Below are 21,937 nucleotides of genomic sequence, written 5' to 3'. Positions count from 1 at the left end.
ACACTTGAGATCTAATATGTCATATTTGGTGTTCCATTTTGTGTATTGTTTTTTTTTATTAAATTTTAATTTTATATGCTTTAGTTTAATTTTATAATTATTATCTAATTTTTTTTTTCATCCAATTAGCTAGAGTATATAATTAATTCTTATAATTAATTTCACTTTGATTAGTGAATACTCCCTCCGTCCGCAATATCGTTTCCACATTTGCCATTTCGGTCCGTCCGCGATATCGTTTCCACTTCCATTTATAGAAGTAGGGTCCACAATCTTCCACTCACAACAATTGTGGGATCCAAACTCCACTCACTACATTTCCACTACTATCCACCACTTTTCTTAAAACCCGTGCCGTCCACAATGTGGAAATGATATTGCGGACGGAGGGAGTATTTATTATTAGGGTTGGCAAAAATTCAAAGTTAGGGAATATAATTTTTTTTTTCAATTTTTTGAAATAAAAGTTTAGTATAATCCATAATATTACAATCAATTATATATATATTTTTAAAATAAACAAAAGAATAATTAAACTTACGAGTTCTCAAAGAAAGATTTTGGAATTCCATATCACAAAAAAATTAAACAAAAGAATAATTAATAGAGCTTAATTAAGAATCCTATTGAGTTATATTTTGCCTTATTATTTATTCTCTCTTTAATTATGTGATAGTAAGCAGGGAATTAACTTTCAAAGACTTTGTCACTGCTGCTGTAATGCGATTTTACGTTTTACCATAAGTCGCTCAATTTCCCCAACCCGCTTTCCCCTTCGTTCCAATTTGTGTAGCCTTCAGCCTACTACACTTGTCCATTTCCGACTCAATTCTCTCTGTATCTACTTCAGAGGTCTCCACGGCAATGAGCAGAAAACTTCTTCTAATTTATTACTGCGAATGGAGTTTATACTACACTTTTCCAAACAAAGATTGAGTCATTAATGGCGACGAATAATCCAAAAAGGGATTGAATTCTTTCACCACGCTTGAACATGTTTCATCACTCTCTGTTCCATGAACTGAGTCGTGCTTTCCGAATCCAGCTGCTATATAAGGTGGAGAGAGAGGTTTATGAAATTTGGCCTCATGCATTAACCACTCCATCTATCACAAGACCAATACATGTTTGTAACAACAAAGAGAAAATTATAGAGCATTTTATTGTACAGACAGAAATCAAGAACAACTCATATTTGTACAATGACTAGTAGATAGTACATTTGTCACAACGGAACAACTTGTCGTTTTAACAAACAAATTTACAAATTGCAAGATCTCTATGTTCAAAACTGCCCCCAATTACAAAATTATATTGTGTGTAAGTGCTAATGTTTTTATCTCAAAATTTATACAAACTTGTAATCGGCTGACTGCTCCTAATTGCAGCATTGGGAAGAAAGTCCAGTTTTTATGAGGCTTAAGTCCTTACTAGCAACTTCCTTCTTCGTATTGTTGAAATTGAAATCTTTGTTCCAAACCATAAATAAACCCACTGACTTTTCCGTTCTTTCTAAATTATGAGGCCCTTTCTCCACTCACTAAATACACAAATAATTTTTTTTTTAAATTGTATCCAAAAATTGAGGAAGATGTTTCATAGAGGAAGGAAAGGGTGCAACATATAAAAACTAGTAACATTACTAAATTACCTTTCGATGCCCGAATAACACAAAGGCGCAAAAAAGATGCGTTTGTGATTTCGATTAATAGTTAAGTGAACATATATTGTTCATGTAATTGTTAAATCGTCGCGAACGGCAGTCCCAGTCATTTTTAAATAATTTTTATTAAGGGGACGTTTACTTTGCATGATTGATAAGATACATAATTGAGTATTTTTATATTTAAGGATAGGATTTCTCCAATCACACTCTTTCAATGTGATAAAAATTAACAAAAATAGCTTAAATGATAAAAATAATCAAGAACTTTGGGATATCCCAAAGTTTCAATCTATCAAAGTAAACAAGAGACTAGCCTTATTCTTTTTATGTATCAAGGTTAATCCTTCAAAGTAAACGCCCTCGAAAGATTTTTTTTTAATAATTAAAAAAACGTCCCCTAAAGGTTATCTATATATAAATTTACAGAAAAAAGTAGTTATAATTTGTATCTAACCGTAAATGTGTATATAGATTAAAATATTCCGGACGTTTACACTAAAAATAAAACATGTCTCTAATATTCACATTTGTTACATGGAGGAACATATTTGCCCCAATTTGTGAAAGTTAGAGATCTATTTGCTTCAATTTATAAACATTAAGGATATCTAATTGCACAAAACATAACATTATAAACCTATTTATTTTTCGCTATAAATATTAGGAATGTAATTACTACTTAACTCTCAATATAATATAATGACTACTTTTCATAATTGAAGATGACTTATCAATTTTGTATCCATATATATTTGCTATTCTTTCTTAATAAAGATATAAATTTGACAAAAATAACTGAGGGCCAGTAAAAAGAAATTAAAATCACACTGATATTTTTATCCTTATACATAATCTCCTAACATCTAGTACTATAAAACAGAGCCTTCAAGAAATATTGGATCCTAAATTATATATTTTCCTTGATCTCCATGTCTAATACATCAAAACACTTGATGTCAACACTTGTCATTGTGTGGCTGCTCACAATAATCTCTCGAGATTCTGCAGGTTCTTCTTTTCTTTTCTGTTCTTTTTTGTTAACGAAAATTGGCAAGCGCTATTCTGATATGTATGCAATATTCATAAATTAATGCAGTAGCTCAAGTGGGAGTCTGCTACGGACAGAATGGAAACAATTTGCCTCCTCCATCAAAAGTGGTATCTCTATACAAGGAAAACAACATCAAACGCATGCGGCTCTACGCCCCCGACCCGCCCACTCTGGACGCCCTCTGCGGCTCCGGCATCGAGCTCATGCTGGGCGTGCCCAACCAGGATCTCCCCCACCTCGCAAGCCGCCCAAGCAACGCCAAAGCTTGGGTCCAGGGCAACATAACGCGCTACCCCAACGTCCAATTCCGATACATCACAGCCGGGAACGAGATCGAGCCCAACTCCACGTTAGCGCAATACGTCTACGGCGCGATGCGGAATCTCCAAGCCGCCGTCTGCGAAGCCGGCCTCGGAGACCGGATAAGCATCTCCACGTCAATCAACTTCAATCTCATCGAAAACTCGTACCCGCCAGAAAACGGCACGTTCAAGGCAGCCGAGGTGCGGTACATAAAGCCGATCCTGGAATTCCTGGCGGAGACGCGGTCGCCGCTGCTCGCCAGCGTGTATCCTTACTTCGCCTACAGGGGCGACCCGGTGCATGTACCCCTGCAGTACGCGCTCCTGCAGCCCAACAGCGGAATTTGCATCGGCGATGTTTACTACGATAATCTCTTCTATGCGCAGGTGGACGCCGTGTACGCGGCCATCGACAAGCTCATGAAGAATGATATAGGTCTCTTTGTTTTTTGCTTTAGTTTAAGGCACTTGACCTCTTTAGTTATTCTATATATATATATATGAGATTTCTTTATGTGTCTTCTTTTTTGGTTTTATGTTAATCTTAATCAACGGATTAGGTGCTTCCCTGCATCAAAAGCTCAGAGGCATTCCGTCAAAGGAGGCGGAGCGGAACGTGCGCGTGGCGGTGTCGGAGACTGGCTTTTCGTCAAAGGAGGGAGGCAAGAAAATGAGCGTCGGCGACGACGGGAGTGGTCCGAGCACCGTGGAGAATGCGAGAATCTACAACAACAATTTGATGCGAATTGTGAAGAAGGGAACGCCGATGCGGCCGGGGCAGCCGATAGAGACCTACATATTTGCTATGTTTGATGAGAATGAGAAGCCGGGCGACGAGAGCGAGAAGCATTTCGGAATTTTTCTGCCCAGCGGGAAACCTAAATACAAACTCTGTTTTTACTAGCTATGGTGGTTTTGAATTTTGGGTGATTGTAAATCATGTGTGGTTTGGAATAAGGAGTGTTGGCTCAATGGTCGCCCTTTAATTGTTTGATCAAAGTTCTTGTCGGAAATTAATGCAGTTCGTACTAAATTTACTTGTTTGTGAGAAAATATCTTGTTTTGATAATATAGAGTTATGGAGTTTGTAGTGTAATTGTGTTGGCTGTAGCTAATTAGTTAAGTCCAAATATTTTAAATTTCTGTCCACCATTAAATCTCTAAAGTTTTTGTCTATCAAATAAAAGACTTGTTTTGATAATATATATGGAGTTTATAATTATTAACGTTACTAATTAAGATATATATAAACTAGCAACTTTACTAATATAAAAATAGAAAATAGATCTGAAAAAAATAATCACTTTGTATCAAAGATACTTATTTGCCATTCTTTTAGTGAACTAGTAGATAGAACGTAAGTTGTACGTGTTATTTGTTATTGGCCTAATTAAAATACATTATTTTTCTAGCAAAGAATGTGTGCCTTGCATACAATCCATAAATTTCATATTAATAAATTATTAGAGTTGAATAATTATATTAAATTTCACAATATATAGTAATTTTTATTAATATAAAAAATGAAATAAAATCAAAGATATATTTTAATGAATTACTAATATATTGTTATAATATTTTTGGGATTAAGTGAAGCCAAACCACAAATAGTACTCCCTCCGTCCACGAAAAAGTGCCCCATTTGGATGCCGGCACGAGTACTAAGAAAGTTGATAAAGTTGTTTTGAATGGGGTAAAAATTACAATAGGGGTAGTTCTAATGATATTGATTAGTTTGTTAATATTTTCTTGTCTTTTAGTTGTTGAGAGTTTAAACAATCCTACTCTTTATTGAATTCGATTTTAATGTTAAAGACTAGTATTTAATTTTTATGCCTATTTTAATTCTTGTGTTTTTTTTAACATATTCATTCTTGTTTTTTTTATGCCTATTTTAATGTTAAAGACTATTTAATTTAGTTATAATTAGTGAATTCACGTTTCTTATTGAATGGTTATAAATATATTTGATTTTAATAATGAAAAATTAAAATAATGATCGCATGAGATCAAGTTATAAGTGTAATATTTAATGAATTAATATATTCTTATAAATATATAATGTACTCCATCCGTCCACAATATTGTTTCCACATTATAGACAGCACGAGTTTTAAGAAAATGATGGATAATACTAGTTGATAATAGTGGGTATTGGTGTGAGTGGAGTTTGGGTCCCACTATAAATGTATGGAGGAAATTAAAATAAAGTGTTATGTGGACCATACTAAATGAAAGTAAAAATGATATTATGAACGGATCAAAATGATAAAAATGGAAACGATATCGTGGATGGAGGGAGTATAAATTACAAAGTTATCCTTGAAATAAAATATTGTGATAAGGATATAATAGACAATCTATATTTTGTGTCCAAGACATTTTTTATATTAATATAAATATAGATTCGTAAATGACATGTCGAATTTTTATTTTTTATTTTAATCTTTATGGCTATCTGTCATTTCAAAATATGAAAAATGCTACTCCCTCCGTCCGCCAAAAGTATTCCACTTTGGCTGGGCACGGAGTTTAATAAAATTGGAGATGATGTTGATGTAGTGGAGAAAGGGTCCCACCACTTTATGAGATGTGTGGTTGAAATTGAATTTTGGGTGGCTTTTTTTGTAAATAAAGAGTGTTTGTAAAGATAAAATATAAAGGTGGATGGTGGGACCATGACTTAAAAAGGAAAGTGGAATACTTTTTGCGGACGCCAAATATAGTAATTGTGGAATACTTTTGGCGGAGGGAGAGAGTATTTTATTCTCACAATCTCACTTCGCCGACAAATTTAAGATTTTTGTCGAAAAAACAGATCAATAATTATCTTGTAGCATGAATACATCACTTTTATAAGGGAAGTATTTTCTAGGCCATTTAACAGAGTTGGAAATTTTTGACATGATACCATAACCCAATACAAATACTCACGAAATTAATTAATAGGTTATTATCAAATTTTATCGGATTTGTATCCTTATTAGATTGACCCGATAAAGATACAAAATCGTGACAGACTCGTATTGGATACATGTCACCTGTTTACGTATAAACACACACATAATTATGGTATGCGAATGTATACAATCATATAGCTAAGACATAGTACAACATTAAACTGGGAAACTCGGATTAATCATGCATCGATCATCACTTATCCAGATATGCTATGTTTCTTCTTGGTTGTAACTTTGAACTTGTGCAGAGCAGCCACGACTTCCATCATGTTGATCCTTTCCTCGGGCAAAAAGGCTAAACATTTCATCGCCAAATCAAAAATAGATAATACGCATTGCTCCTTTGCATAGAAATGCGGATCTTCTGTTGATAGCAAGCCAGGCGCCACAACTTCACTTATCCTATCTTCTTGTAATGCCTTACCCACCCATTCCTTTATGCTCATTTCCGCGCCAAACATATCATTTGTTGGTCTCTTACTCGTAAATATCTCCAACAACAGTATTCCGTAGCTGTATACGTCCCCACTCGTCGATATCTTTCCTTCTGATGCTAACTCTACACATAATTGTTTCATTTCCATCAAATTAATATAATACTGCAATTAAAAAAAAATAAAAATCTGACGGAAGTTCAAATATACAGAACCTGGTGCTGCATACAGGGGCGGAGCCAGGGGGGCTAGGGGGGGCTAGAGCCCCACCCAAATTTTGAAAAAAAAAAAAAAATTTATTATATGTCTAAAAATGTTGTTATTATTGTTATTATATTTGTATTTTAGTAAAAAAATGTCTAAAATGTATTGAATGCCCCAAAAAAAAATTTAGTAAATGTTGAACTATATTATCTATGAAAATGTTATTATTATTATTATTATATTTGTATTTTAGTAAAAAATGCCTAAATGTATTGAATGCCCCCAAAAAAAATTTTAGTAAATGTTTTGAACTATATTATCTATGAAAATGTTGTTGTTGTTATTATTATTATTATTATTATTATTATTATTATTATTATTATTATTATTATTATTTTAGTAAAAAATGTCTAAAATGTATTGAATGCCCCCAAAAAAAATTTAGTAAATGTTTTGAACTATATTATCTATGAAAATGTTGTTATTAATATTATTATATTTGTATTTTAGTAAAAAAATGTCTAAAATGTATTGAATGCCCCAAAAAAAAATTTAGTAAATGTTTTGAACTATATTATCTATGAAAATGTTGTTATTAATATTATTATATTTGTATTTTAGTAAAAAAATGTCTAAAATGTATTGAATGCCCCAAAAAAAAATTTAGTAAATGTTTTGAACTATATTATCTATGAAAATGTTGTTATTATTATTATTATATTTGTATTTTAGTAAAAAAATGTCTAAAATGTATTGAATGCCCCCAAAAAAAATTTTAGTAAATGTTTTGAACTATATTATCTATGAAAATGTTGTTATTATTATTATTATTATATTTGTAATTTAGTAAAAAATGTCTAAAATGTATTGAATGCCCCCAAAAAATATTTTAGTAAATGTTTTGAACTATATTATCTATGAAAATGTTGTTATTATTATTATTATATTTGTAATTTAGTAAAAAATGTCTAAAATGTATTGAATGCCCCAAAAAAAAAAATTTCGGGGGCTACCGCCCCCGAACCCCCGTAACAGTTCAGCCCCCCCCCAAAAAAAATCCTGGCTCCGCCACTGGCTGCATAACCAATTGTTGCCATGCTTATCGTGTGAATGGCGGCCTCGCCTTCATCAAAGATCTTGGAAATGCCAAAATCGGTTACACGAGCAGTCATGTCTTCATCAAGCAACACATTGCTCGGCTTTAAATCACAGTGAACAACAACGAATGTATGATGATGATGAAGGTATTCCAAGGCTAACGCGACATCTATTGCGATGTTCAACCTCTCCACCATATCCAGAACAAATTTATCAGAATGCAGCCATTGCATCAAGCATCCATTCGGCATATACTCGAGAACCAAGGCTTTGAACTCTGTGTTGCTGCAGCAGCCGAGTATCCTCACCAAGTTTCTATGGCGGGCGCTGCTCAATATCCGACTCTCTGATTCAAAGCTCTTGGCGGCGCCTTTGACCTGCAGGTTGAACACTTTCACCGCGACGTCTGCTCCATCACTGAGCTTCGCTTTGAACACCGAGCCGAAGCCTCCCTTCCCGAGTAGGTTTATCTCACTGAAAGAACTCGTCCCCTGCGTGAGTTCTCTCTCTGAGACGATCTTCCACGAGACTCCCACAGATGAAACGTCAGCTGCTTCTGCATCTGGTGTTTCTTTCTGTTTGCGTCTCTTTATCAGGAAAACTATGATCAGCACCAAAATTACAACTGCAATGAAGGGGGGAAAAACATACTTCATTATCATGGAAACTGTTTCAGAGCTTGATCTTCCATGATTATCCTTGCAAGGCGGCACCTGAAATCTTGCTGCGCCACAGAGAGCAGAGTTGTGAGAGAAAGATTCAGCAGTGAAGTTAGCGAAACAGCCCTTGTTTGGAATCTCCCCTTCCAATTGGTTATATGACACATTGAAGTCATGAAGATCAAGAGTTTCTAAGGATTTGGGTATGACACCTGATAGATTATTCTCGGATAGATCCAAACTGCTCAAGCCTCTTATCTTCTCGAAAGATTGAGGGATTGATCCGCTAAGCATATTGTTTGAGAGAGAGAGGAACTGCAGCGATTCACAGCCGGAGATCGAGCTTGGAATATCACCAGAAAACTGGTTAAATGACAAGTTAAGCTGGTTGATAGCCTTCAACCTTCCAATCTGATACGGAAGCTGGCCTCTCAAATTGTTGGAAGACAAGTCCAGAATTATGAGATCTGCAAGATTAAACAACTCCCAAGGCAGGCTCGAATTCAGCTTAGTTGAGGCGAATGAGACTTCTCTTAGCGATTTAATTTCCCCCATGAGACTTCAGGTATTGGACCAGTAAGCATATTACTACTCAAATACAAATGCCCCAAATTACTGATTTCGCAAAGATCACGAGGGATATATCCTTGCAACTGGTTAGAATCGAGATATAACTTCACGACTTGCTTCAATTTTCCCATTGTTGTCGGGATGAATCCTGTGAATTGATTCCTAGATAAATCCAGAGTTTGTAAACTGCTTAAGTTTCCAATTTCCGAAGGAATAGCACCTCTAATGCTGCAGCTAGATGCCGCGAAAGTGATGAGAGAAGTAGATAAATTCCCAACTGAAGCAGGGAGGATACCATTCATCACTGGATTATCTGATATTTCCAAGTTCATCAAATCTCGACAGTTAGTTAAAGAAGAGAGAAATGTGAGTTCCTGATTAGGAGATTCAGCTGCTGTCAAATCATTTTCCCAAAGGCGGAGGACTTTAAGCTGCCTCAGATTGCCAAAGTCGGGGATGGAGCCAGTGAATGAGTTTCTGTTCAGTTCCAGCATAGTAAGCTGAGAAGCATTGGTGATAGAGGTTGGAATTTCTCCGGTGAGTCTGTTGAAATATAAATAAAGCTCGTGGAGATTGAGAAGCGAGCGCCCCATGCTTGGAGGAAGAGTGCCAGAAAATAAATTCTGTTGAAGAGCTAATATCTGCAGTGATGAGATATTGAAAAGGGAAGGTGGGATGGAACCGGATAAGAAATCATTGAAAGGCGCTGCAAAAACCTCAAGGCTTGATAGATTACCAAACTCTTCCGGCAACTCACCTATTATACAGTGTATATATGATTCAACTTGATTGAGTAAAGTTTGTTGAAAAGGAATTGAAAAAAGTACATAATTTGTAGGCAAAGTACTAGCAAATGTTGCATGCAATTTGCTTGTAAGACAATGACTTTAAAAAATAAACTCCAAGGAATGCATTTAACATTCATTTCATGTTTATAACAGCTAGTTGATATTACAGTATAGTCCTTAAATTAATTACTATAAATAAAGGATATATAGATAATCTTTATTTAAATTACTCATATGAAGGATAACGGTTGGACATTTATATGATGACACAAATAAGTAAAATTAAGAATATACTATGGTTTAATTAAAAGATTGTAATAAAGATATAATACACCAGTAACTATTAACTAAACATACCCGTCAGCTTGTTAGAAGCAAGGTCTAGCTCTTTTATTGAAGTAAGGTTCCCGACTTGCTTTGCTCTTTTATTGAAGTAAGGTTCCCGACTTGCTTTGGTATGGTACCTAAGAAGTAGAATGAAACAATTAACGATTGCTCCTTGATTAACCAAATGCTCAAATTAATTATATTTTTCATCTAATGAACAGGGCAAACATGTTAATCTTACCTGTCAAGATGTTGTTAGAAAGTGTTAGATACTGCAAGGAAGTGAGAGATCCAATTTCCTCTGGTATGCCTCCTGGAAATTGCGCACCAGTCAAATTAAACACTTCTGTATCTGCATCATCTGATATATATGGTACAAACAATTTGAGAGTTGAAATTAGTGTTAAACATACCAGTGAGGTTGTTGGAGTTAAGATACAACTCTTCAAGATTGGGTGAATTGTAGAAAACTGGGATACTTCCAGACAAACTGTTGTTGAAGAGGTCCACATATTCCAACACAGAACTGTTGAAGATAGAAGACGGAATATCTCCTGTTGAAACGCTTAACATTCTTAGATATATATATATATAAAAGTCCCTTGAAATAAAATTATACGCATATTATAAGCTTAGAACCGATCATACCTTGAAGGTTGTTGGATTTTAGACTCAAAGTAGTAAGCATGGTCAAGTTCCCAATCTCAGGTGGTATGTTGCCATTGAATTGATTAAAGGATAATCGCAGATCCTCCATCTCTCTGCACTTGTATACACTCGTTGGGATTTTTCCATTAATTTGATTATTACTAAGAAATAATCTCTTGAGTTTGGGAGTATTACTGCATATATCAGTGGGGAGCTCGCCTGAGAGCTTGTTAGATCTCAGATCAATCTCTTCCAATTCAGATATGTTTGTAAATATAGCTCTCGGTATTTCTCCAGTGAGGTCGTTAAATCCCGCGCTTATTTCCTTCAAACGGCGCAGTTTAGACAGCTCAGTGGGTAAGGCGCCCGTGAAATTATTGGAGCTAACGTCCAAGGACTGGAGAAACGTTAGGTTTCCGAGATGTGGGACGAGGTTTCCCCGGAGCGCGAGGCCGGAGAGACTGAGGGCTGTCACCCTCCGGTGTTTGGTGCCGCATGAGACGCCGGTCCACTCACAGACGGAGGTGTTGTTGCTGCTCAAGACACCATTTGTGTCTAAAGTGACGGAATTTTTGAAGGCGAGTAGAGCATCTTCATCAGTGGTGAAACCGAATAATGTTGCAGATGAGCTCAGGGTGAATAAAGAGATTTTTAAAATTAAAATTATGAGATGAAAAGAAAATAAGAAAGAGGTCTCCATAGAAATGGTAGTAAATAGCAATTTAGTTTTGTTAATGATGAGGTTGGTAAGCTGAAACATGCTTTGGAGAGTAATATATAGTAGTTGCTGAGAGCTAAACGAAGTGGAGATATTTTGTCACATTATTTTCTAAATTCTCTCAGAATATAATGCATAATATATGGTACAAATCCAAAAAAATTTAAAATAATGAGAAAACAGTCTAAAATCACATAATGTATTTTTGAGTTAAACTTACCTTATGATCTCCGTGCGTCTATATACATTATCATTTTTCGAGGAAAAAGAAAATGATTAGCAAGTATACTAATTAAGACGAAAATTAAATTGAGGGAGCCCAATATTCATCCGTCCATATTGTTGTTATCCTTTTTGTCATAGTTGGAAAAGAATAGACTACATGATTGTATCTCTGAAAACAAAACGAGAAAAAGAAATAAACTAAATTATTTTGTACGAGTCTGAAGACTTTGAAGTCAATGTTTTTTAAATTTTTTAAAAGGTGAAATCAATGCGTTTTCTTTTAAAAGGGATATCAATGTTTTTTACTCTGTAATTAGCTTCACGCACATTGGTGGAGCCAGCAGAGGGAGCTGCAGTGAGCTCTAACTCCCCATCGAAATTCTTTTGGTTTTTAAATTATAAAACTTACAATTTTTTTCGTAAAAAATCATTTTAGCACACTTGTAGCCGAATTTTTTAATTTTACGTTTTCCACCATGATATATTAATTCTGGCTCTATCCCTTCTCACTGATCAGTTGAAACACCAAGTACCTATGTATATGAAATAATTATACTTTGCTTAATTAAAGTTCTTCATTCGATCTTAATTAAGTGGTGTTTTAGGGTTACAATCATATTATAAGTTTAAGTATGATCTCAGACATTAAATTATATACTACGTACCCTCTAACCTTACAATCACAACATACTATTTCAATATTTGTTTTACACCCAATATTCTTTTAATCTTGTCATGAAATTATTAGTCATTTGAAGCGTTTCTTAATTAATAACGGGGTTGTGGCCAAAAAATAAACGAACTTTGAAAAAAACTGCAATTTGCACCTGAACTTTTAATTAAGTAAAAAAATATATATGAATTTATATTTTTGTTACAATTTTCACGTAAGTTTGACTTTCAACGAAATTATAGCTTAATTGACAATGAAAATTAATTAAGTCAAATATATTAATTTTTATCTTCTTAGACCTCTGAGCTTTTAAATACTCATCCCCATTATTAGAAGTTAGACCAACATCAGGTGAACTTCCAACTGCCAACTAAGCTCTAATTTCCTCGAAAGTCAAACTTATGTGAAAATTACAATAAAAAAATAAATTCAAGAATTTTTTGGCTTAATTAAAAGCTCAAGTGAAAACTACAATTTTTTTCAAAATTTGTGTATTTTTTGGCCATAGTCTTAATAACCGTAACATTCTTTCTTTTTTTGAGATAAAACCGTAATATTCGAAAACAGAACCTTCAGGAAATATACTGACTTATACGAGATAGTTGATACCTAAATTATTTTCCTTGAAGTCCATGGCTAATCTATCAAAAAACTTCATGTGACTTTTCGCTGTGTGTACGAAGCAAAGTTGTTCACATAATTAATGGAAAAATCATGTGATCGTCCTTTTCCTGCTGTGGGGCTTCACCGGATTACGATCGAAAATTTTGATCGTAAAGTAGACGGCATTAACGATCATTGTGCGACGTTCGTCTTTTTCTTTTTTTTTTTCTACGTTAACGATCAAAATTTTTCTTATTAACAATTGATTTATTTTTTATTTTTTTAGCTTATTCTACGACCGGAAACACACTCGTTATTTTAAATTTTTTTAAACTAGATCGTACAATAATGATTATTATATTTATTTTATTTAATTATTATTTGTTAACGACCGTGCGGGCGCTAAATATATATTAGCTTTATTTTAAGTTATGATCGTTCTTTGTATAAACACAACAATTAATGACCGTTTTTTAAAAGCTACGATCGTTTTTGTATAAACATAATGGTCGTTGGTCTTTATTGTTATTTTTTCTTCTTAAACATAAGCAACAATCGCAGTAACAAGAAATGCATCAAGAATATTACTCATTTTATCCACTAAAAAAGTCTCATTGTGTGCTAGACATGAGTTTTATTTTAATAAAGTTGTTAAAGTTATTGTAAATGAAATAAAGGTATAATTATTAGGGATTGTGTTAGTATGAAAAAATAGAATGGTGCCTCAAAAAAAAAAAAAATAGAATGAAGGTACATTATTAAGTAAAAATTAGAATAAAGGTACAATTTATACGTAAATATAGAAGAAAATGTAAAATGTGATATTTCGTGGATAAAAAATGTTTCAATATAGTAGATATTATATTAATATTTTTTGCTTTTATCAAATAAAATAACATTGATTAATTACGCGTATGATGCGTACGTACACTCTTTCTACTAGTAATTATAAGTGTCCTATTGGTTGTAAATTTATCATGGAAAAAAGAAAGATAAACAAAATTTCACCTTTTAAATCATTTCTTTCTTTTCCCACATTTCATACTTGATCCTTACTCATTCATCATTTACACTATAAATGATGGATAATATTATCACACCATTTTTGAAGGGATAAATTTACAACCAAAGATAACGTACTCTTAGAGTTTGATTGTATGTGTCCACATCGTACCGATGTCCGTATAGAAGACCTACTGTAAACTCAAAATTACATCCAGTGGGACTTTAGTTACACAGTCCACAATTACTATAACATATATGATGTGACGTTATGAAATGAAAGGTTTACAATGTGATTACTACAATAATGGTGCTTCTCGTTAAACAATAAGGGCTCAGAAAATAGGTTCTTTTGGAAAGAAAAGGTATATTTTAGGGTTTTCGAAAAAGATAATTTTATGAATTGGGCCAATTAAATTGTAGATTGCCGCTACTTCTTATCACTAGCTCTTTCTTCTTATCACTAGCAGAAAGAGTGTACGTGGTTGTATGCATAATTAATGTTATTTTTTTGATTAAATAAAAATATACTAATATTTATAGTATTTAACTTTTTAATTAATAATTTGATCTGATTAATTCTATTATCTTTTACAATATTTTTTTAGCAAAATTATTAATTCATTTCATAATTTATTGGATATATATATTTATTTATAAGCCTCATCAATAGCTATAGATATGTATCACATAGATTTAGCGTAATATCTAATGAATTAATATATTCTTATAAATATATAATATGCAAAGTAACCATAAAATAAAACATATAATAGTGGTAAAATAGACAATCCACATATTGTGCCTAAAGCTCTTTTTATATTAGTATAGATACATTACCGATCTTATTAAGAAAAATTGAAGTTGTACTTCAAATTCTGGAATGTAAACCCAATTAGATACTATGTACATATCTTAATGTATTAGAGAACTAGAAATTCGAATCTATATACTAACTTTTGGCTATTGCTATAAGTATTATCCATAATCAAATTCTGCTTTGCCTCTTCTTGGCTGCTGCTAATGTTACTTTGAACTTCTGTAATGCAGCTGCTACTTGCATCATGTTGATCCTTTCCTCGGGTAAAAGGGCCAAACAATTCATCGCCAAATGACAAATAGACAACACACATTGCTCTGTTGCAAAGAAATGGCGATCTTCTCTTGATAGCAAACCAGGCGCCACAACTTCACTTATCCCATTTTCTTGTAATGCTTTGCCCACCCACTCCTTTATGCCCATTTCCGCGCTGAACATATCATTTGTTGGCTTCTTACTCGTAAAAATCTCCAACAATAGTATCCCATAGCTATATACATCCCCGTTTGTGGATATTTTTCCTTCTGATCCATACTCTAATCGCACATCAAACGTGTTTATCAATTTTTCAATAGTCTCAAGATATTGAAATATTTCGAAGGTTTTGATAAAGTGACATTAACCTGATTGAAATAAAAGATTTTAGAAATTACCTGGTGCTGCATAACCGATAGTTGCCATTGTTATAGTATGAATCACAGCTTCCCTATCCTGAAAAAGCTTAGAGATGCCAAAATCGGCAACATGAGCAGTCATATCTTCATCAAGCAGCACATTGCTCGGCTTTATATCACAATGCACAATGGTGAACGTGTGATTGTGGTGAAGATATTCCAAGGCCAAAGCGACGTCTATGGCTATGTCCAACCTCCGCATCACATCCAAAACATACACGTCGGAATGCAGCCATTTCTCGAGACTCCCATTAGGCATGTAAGCAAGGATCAAGGCCTTGAACTGCGCGTTGCTGCAACACCCGAGTATCTTGATCAAGTTCCTGTGTCGAATGGTGCTCAGTATCCGACTCTCGATGTCAAAGCTCTTGAGCGCTCCTTCCAATTCCAAGTTGAACACTTTCACTGCTACGACATCAGTTTCATTAGCAAGCATTGCTTTGAACACTGAACCAAAGCTCCCTCTTCCAAGTAGGTTTATCTCACTAAACGAACTCGTCCCCTGCGTCAGTTCTCTCTCTGAGACGATCTTCCACGAGACTCCCACTGATGAAATGTCAGTGGAAGCTGGAGCACTTTTTTGTCTGCGTCTCTTTATCAAGAAAACTATGATCAGCTCTAAAATCACAGCTGCAATGAAGGGAGTCACCACATATTCTGTTTTTGATCTTGATCTTCCATGATTTCTCGGACAAGGTGGCACTTGAAATCTTGCAGCGCCGCATAGATTAGAGTTTTGAACAAAAGATTCGGCACTAAAGTTGGAGAAGCAACCCCCATCTGGAATCTTTCCTTGCAATTTGTTGTAAGAAACATTAAAAGATTCGAGAGCCAACTTTTCTAAAGAGTCGGGTATCACACCGGAGAGCTTATTGTTGGATAGATCCAGATTCCTCAAGCCTCTAACCTCGCCCAAAGATTCAGGGATGGATCCATTCAACATATTATTTGACAAATACAGGAACTCGAGTGATTCGCATCCAACAATCGTGTTCGGAATGTTTCCCAAAAATTTGTTAGAAGACAAGTCTAGATTATTGATAGCTGTCAAACTTCCGATTTGATCAGGAAGTTTACCACTGAGATAGTTTGAGGACAAGTTTAGAAGTATGAGATGTGGAAGATTCAAAAAGTTGAAAGGAAGTGTGAAGTTGAGCTTGTTTGAGGCCAAAGAGACTCTTTGAAGGGATTTAAGCCCACCCAAACATTCAGGTATTGAGCCTGTGAGCATATTACCACTCAAATCAAGCTCAACCAAATTATTGCCGAGTATTTGGCAAAGATGAAGAGGGATATATCCTTGCAGCTGGTTTTCATAAAGATGTAATATCCCAAGTTGCTTCACTTCTCCTAATGTTGTCGGGATGAATCCTGTGAATTGATTCCTAGATAAATCCAGAGTTTGTAAACTGCTTAAGTTTCCAATTTCCGAAGGAATAGCACCTCTAATGCTGCAGCTAGATGCCGCGAAAGTGACGAGAGAAGTAGATAAATTCCCAACTGAAGCAGGGAGGATACCATTCATCACTGGATTATCTGATATTTCCAAGTTCATCAAATATCGACAGTTAGTTAAAGAAGAGAGAAATGTGAGTTCCTGATTAGGATATTCAGCTGCTGTCAAATCATTTTCCCAAAGGCGAAGGACTTTAAGCTGCCTCAGATTGCCAAAGTCGGGGATGGAGCCAGTGAATGAGTTTCTGTTCAGTTCCAGCATAGTAAGCTGAGAAGCATTGGTGATAGAGGTTGGAATTTCTCCGGTGAGTCTGTTGAAATATAAATAAAGCTCTTGGAGATTGAGAAGCGAGCGCCCCATGCTTGGAGGAAGAGTGCCAGAAAATAAATTCTGTTGAAGAGCTAATATCTGCAGTGATGAGATATTGAAAAGGGAAGGTGGGATGCTACCATTTAACAAATCATTGAAGGATGCCGTTAAGGACTCCAGGTATGCTAGCTTACCAAGCTCTTCTGGCAATTCACCTACACCAAAGTATGATTCGAATTTCATGAATAAGACTCAATGTATAGCCTTAATGTATCATTATTTGGGACTAGTGTGCAATAAGATGTACTCCCTCTCCGTCTCGCGAAACATGAGTCGTTTCTTTTGGACACGGGATTTAAGAAAGTAATATTTAATGTATTAAATGTGGTAAGTGCAAAAGTGAAAATGTGAATAAAGAAAAAAAAAATTCCATATAAGAAAACGTAACAAGTTTCGTGGGACGATCTAAAAAGAAATATGACATGTTTTAGGGGACGGAAGGAAAACTATTTTATTTATCTATTAATATGTTATATTTATCTATTGCTATTGCTATTTAAGGACAATAGGGCTAGTCGTGTCGGCCCAAACCCGGTCCGGACCAAATCCGAAGTCCAGCTCAAAATTCGAACTCATACCAGTTATATATGAAAGTAATTTTTCGAATAATAATAATAATAATGACAGTATCTTCCAAATAAAAGTAGTAACAATTTTTATCATTAAAAGTGAGAACTCTTATGAATAAAAGGAACAACTATTCTACATAAAAATAATAGTGTTCTAAATAGAGGTGACAATTTATATTATAAAAAGTGAAAATTGTAAAAGTGATAGTCATTCTTAATAAAAGTAATTGTATGGATCGAATCAGGGTCAGGATGTTGGGTGGGTCGAGTCAAACCCGGCCTAGACCAGATTTGAACTGAGTCCGACCCACACGCGACTAACCCTTAGCCCTTAGGAGGTATTTGGTTTGAGTGATATTGCATGACTGATAAAATAATTCACCTTAATCAGTTGTTTGGTTTGCATAGTTGGACCCGTAATTGATAATCCGGCCCGCATCTAATAATGCAATTGAGATATATTTTATGTGTTCACCCCAAAGTTGGGTGGATTATATTTAATCACTCTCCCAATCTTATCAATTTTATTAATCATATTTGTCTCATCCACCAAACCAAACGCTCCCTTAGTTTAATCTTAATCTATAAGGGCTTTTTCTTTTTTGAGGGCAATATATGGGCTTTATATATTTGATACTTTTATTCGCTCATGAAACATCTTATTATTTTTATTTTTGGTTCGTCCACAAATTATTTCCTACTTATCTAGACATAAATTTACTAACTTTTATCCTTAAAATCTCATATATTTACACATACATATTGTCACTAATTATGCATGGGGGCCATTTTCCACTCACCAATACACATATTTCATGGACAAATGGAGTATAAGATAAGAAAATAAAAAATCGTGATCATGTAGTTTATATTCCATTTATATGTTCTAGGTTTGAAGATTTAATGAAACTAACCTAACAAGTTGTTTAACTTCTTTCTAAATTTCCAACAACAGATTGGTTGTGCTATATGCAGCATTACGTACGGTTCCAGAAATTCCTTTCCGTGCTATTTTTGAAGATTAAATAAAATTATTTACTTTTTTTTGTTGGGGTTCGAGTCATCATGGAAAAATAAGAATTATTATTAATTTTTTTTAAAGAAAAAAATAGGCTAATTGCTTTTTTATTTTCAAAAGTAAATATTTTTGAAACACACATCAAAGGTCAAGTCATAAAGTATAAGAATTATCCCAAAATACATACAAGAAATTATATACTGTAATATGTAATAAATTAAAAATGTATAAGTTGAGAAACATACCCTCCAACTTATTCAAAGCAAGATCCACCTCAACTAGTGAAGTGAGGTTTCCAATTTGCTTTGGTATGAGACCTAAATTATGAAATTGACCAAGTGATCACATATAAAAATCCATACAAACTGAATCCTGCTTGAAATTAAAGATGTCAAAATATTTAACACATATACGGTCGTATATAATTCCATGATAATACTCCATGTGTTCCTTAAGAGCGTGTATCATTTTTATAGCACATATTTTAATAAATATTAAGTGAGTGGAGAAATTGATCTGTTTTATTATATAGTCTTATGTGGTGGGATAATGTTCAAAAATGAAAAATACACTCTTATAAAATGTACCGAAATGACAAAAGGTGCACACTCTTATGGGACAGATGGAGTATTATCATGAATTGAAGTGAAAATAAGGAAAAAAAATAAGATATCCGAATTTCTTTTTTTCATTCATCGTGAAGAAAATTATTCACTATACAAAATATGTAAATAATTAAAATGGAAATTGTAAAAATATATGTTTTTTATGCTTTTCTATAAAAGAGAATGCACCCTAAATTTAATTTAGAATTTGGCTATGGAAATTAGACTAGTTAAGAAAAAAAATTATGATTATATTAGAAATATTCAAATTGAGTTAAGAAAGTGATTTTTTTTTTTTTTCATGAAAATCCGTAACTGCTACTTCATCTAAACGCATCGACTAAAAATCTACATTTATATGCAGAGTGAGTTCTATAACTATAGTGTTCCTGGGATCGAGATAATGATTAAATCACCTGTGAATTTGTTTTTAGAAAGGTATAGATAATTCAAGGATGTCACAAGATGGCACTAGTGAGCAATTAATTACACCTATATTTTGGCAACAATTTATGATCACTTGATATTTACCGTACCACATATCCTATCCCACTTTGTGTTTTATTTTAATTTTTTTAATATTCTTAGAATTTTTTTGTCCAATTTTAATTTTGTATGTTTTTAATTTAATTTTATAATTACTAATTAGGATTTATTTCATGCAATTAGAATTTATAATTATTTTTTATTTAATTTCACTTTTATTAGTTAATACTTAATAGATTGATAAATTCAAACTTATGATGTAGTATAATTTTTAAAAAAATTAATTTTTTACATAAGAATTAATTATAATTTATAATATAAATATTATTTAAATAAAAAATATAATAGTAGGATAAGGTAGCACACACAAAACTGTGGGACACTAAATTTCATTCCAATTATAAGTTTATAACTACTCTAATTTTATTATAAAATTGTGAAATAGAATAGTTATTTTAAAATAAAATTCAATTTTTAACGTGGAAACAGAAGAAAGGACGAGATAGATATAGTTGAAGTTGGTGCAGTACCTGTTAAGTTGTTGCTGTAAAGTTCCAACTCTTGTAGATCACCTACATTCTCCAAATTCGTGGGGATGCTTCCACACAGATTATTGCTGGAGAGGTACATCCATTTCAACGTGGAAATGTTGAAGATAGAAGACGGAATATTTCCTATCAGAATTTGGAAAATAATAATATCATTAAATTAATGTGAATAAAGCTCCTTTCAATATTATTATACATTGACTAATTAATTACCTTGGAGATTGTTTTGATATATAGATAAAAGCGTAAGCATGGTTAAATTCCCAATTTCAGTTGGTATCTCTCCACGGAACTGGTTCATCGACAAGCTCAGCTCCTCCAGCTCTGTGCATCGGTATATATTCCTCGGAATTTTCCCATGAATTTGATTCTGTTTGAGAAATAAGGTCTTGAGTTTGGGAGTATTACTGCATATATCAGTCGGGATCTTGCCTGATAGCTTGTTAGAATTCAGATCAATCTTTTCCAATGCGGACATGTTTGTAAAGATAGCTGTGGGTATCTCTCCGCTTAGCCTGTTAAATCCCGCGTTAATTTCCTTCAAACGGCGTAGATTAGACAGCTGAGAGGGTAAGACGCCCGTGAAATTGTTGGAGCTGACGTCCAAGGAACGCAGAAACGTTAGGTTTCCGAGATGTGGGACGAGGTTTCCCCGGAGCGCGAGGCCGGAGAGATTGAGGGCTGTGACCCTGCGGTGTTTGGTGCCGCACGAGACGCCGGTCCACTCACAGACGGAGGTGTTGGCGAGCCAGCTGCTGCTCAAGACACCATTTGTGTCTAAAGTGATGGAATTTTTGAAGGCGAGTAGAGCGTCTTCATCGAATAATGTTGCAGATGAGGTGAGGGTTAAAATTAAAAGCAGGAGAGAGAAAGAAAATAAGAAAGAGGTCTCCATAGAAATGCTATTTAGTTTTGTTAATGATGAGGTTGGTAAGTTGAAACAAGCCGTGATATATAGTAGTTGCTAGCTGAGAGCTAAATGAAGTGGAGATATTAAGTCTTCTCAAGAATATGAGTCTTCATTTTCAAGTTGAAGTCTACCAAAATCTCCTTGTTCAACTTAATTACGGGAAGTGTTCACACATCAAGATTTGTGGAAGTCTTGATAAGTTGAGCATACAATCAAGATTTCCTTGTTCAACTTAATTAAGGGAGTGGTGACAATAAGGCATTTCAAGTATGGTTTGGGAGATGTGGAGGACGGATGCATGATCGAGCTAGGGTTGTGAGCCTTAGAGTTTGGTGTTGGATGCTGCAAATCATACACCCAAACAAAAAACAACATTAATCATGAATTGAGTAAACAAAGGAGGAGAAGAAAACGGACCAAATCCACTTTCATGATGCAAATTTGATTCCTTCCATTATACTATCTACTTCTGGTACGATCCCGACCTTTAAAACTAGCATCATTTCTAGCTTTTCGCTTATTTACAATTGCCAAAAAATTTATGTGTATCCATC

At 34.1% G+C, this 21,937-nt stretch overlaps 2 protein-coding genes and 1 pseudogene across 2 annotated transcripts; 1 reads left to right on the top strand and 2 right to left on the bottom strand.

The window, feature by feature from the left end:
* The first annotated feature begins 2,518 nt into the window (after positions 1–2,518).
* Positions 2,519–4,072, top strand: LOC131002682 (glucan endo-1,3-beta-glucosidase, acidic-like). Its single transcript, XM_057929153.1, has 3 exons — positions 2,519–2,674; positions 2,763–3,455; positions 3,580–4,072. Exons 1-3 carry the CDS (start codon positions 2,596–2,598, stop codon positions 3,921–3,923), a joined length of 1,116 nt encoding a protein of 371 aa, XP_057785136.1. The 5' UTR covers positions 2,519–2,595; the 3' UTR covers positions 3,924–4,072.
* A 2,104-nt stretch (positions 4,073–6,176) lies between these two features.
* LOC131002674 (probable LRR receptor-like serine/threonine-protein kinase At3g47570) lies at positions 6,177–11,562 on the bottom strand (annotated as a pseudogene).
* Positions 11,563–14,776: 3,214 nt separating this feature from the next.
* LOC131002673 (receptor kinase-like protein Xa21) lies at positions 14,777–21,390 on the bottom strand. The gene is made up of 5 exons (XM_057929143.1): positions 20,687–21,390; positions 20,456–20,599; positions 19,080–19,151; positions 15,402–17,402; positions 14,777–15,284 (listed from the first exon to the last, which is right to left on the bottom strand). The coding sequence occupies exons 1-5, from the start codon at positions 21,366–21,368 to the stop codon at positions 14,917–14,919; spliced, it is 3,267 nt and encodes a 1,088-aa protein (XP_057785126.1). The 5' UTR covers positions 21,369–21,390; the 3' UTR covers positions 14,777–14,916.
* Positions 21,391–21,937: the final 547 nt, after the last annotated feature.

Source organism: Salvia miltiorrhiza, unplaced genomic scaffold (assembly GCF_028751815.1).
Source record: "Salvia miltiorrhiza cultivar Shanhuang (shh) unplaced genomic scaffold, IMPLAD_Smil_shh fragScaff_scaffold_173, whole genome shotgun sequence".
NCBI lineage: Eukaryota > Viridiplantae > Streptophyta > Magnoliopsida > Lamiales > Lamiaceae > Salvia > Salvia miltiorrhiza.
Note: the sequence above shows the minus strand (reverse complement) of the source record. Positions and strands in the feature narration are given on the sequence as shown.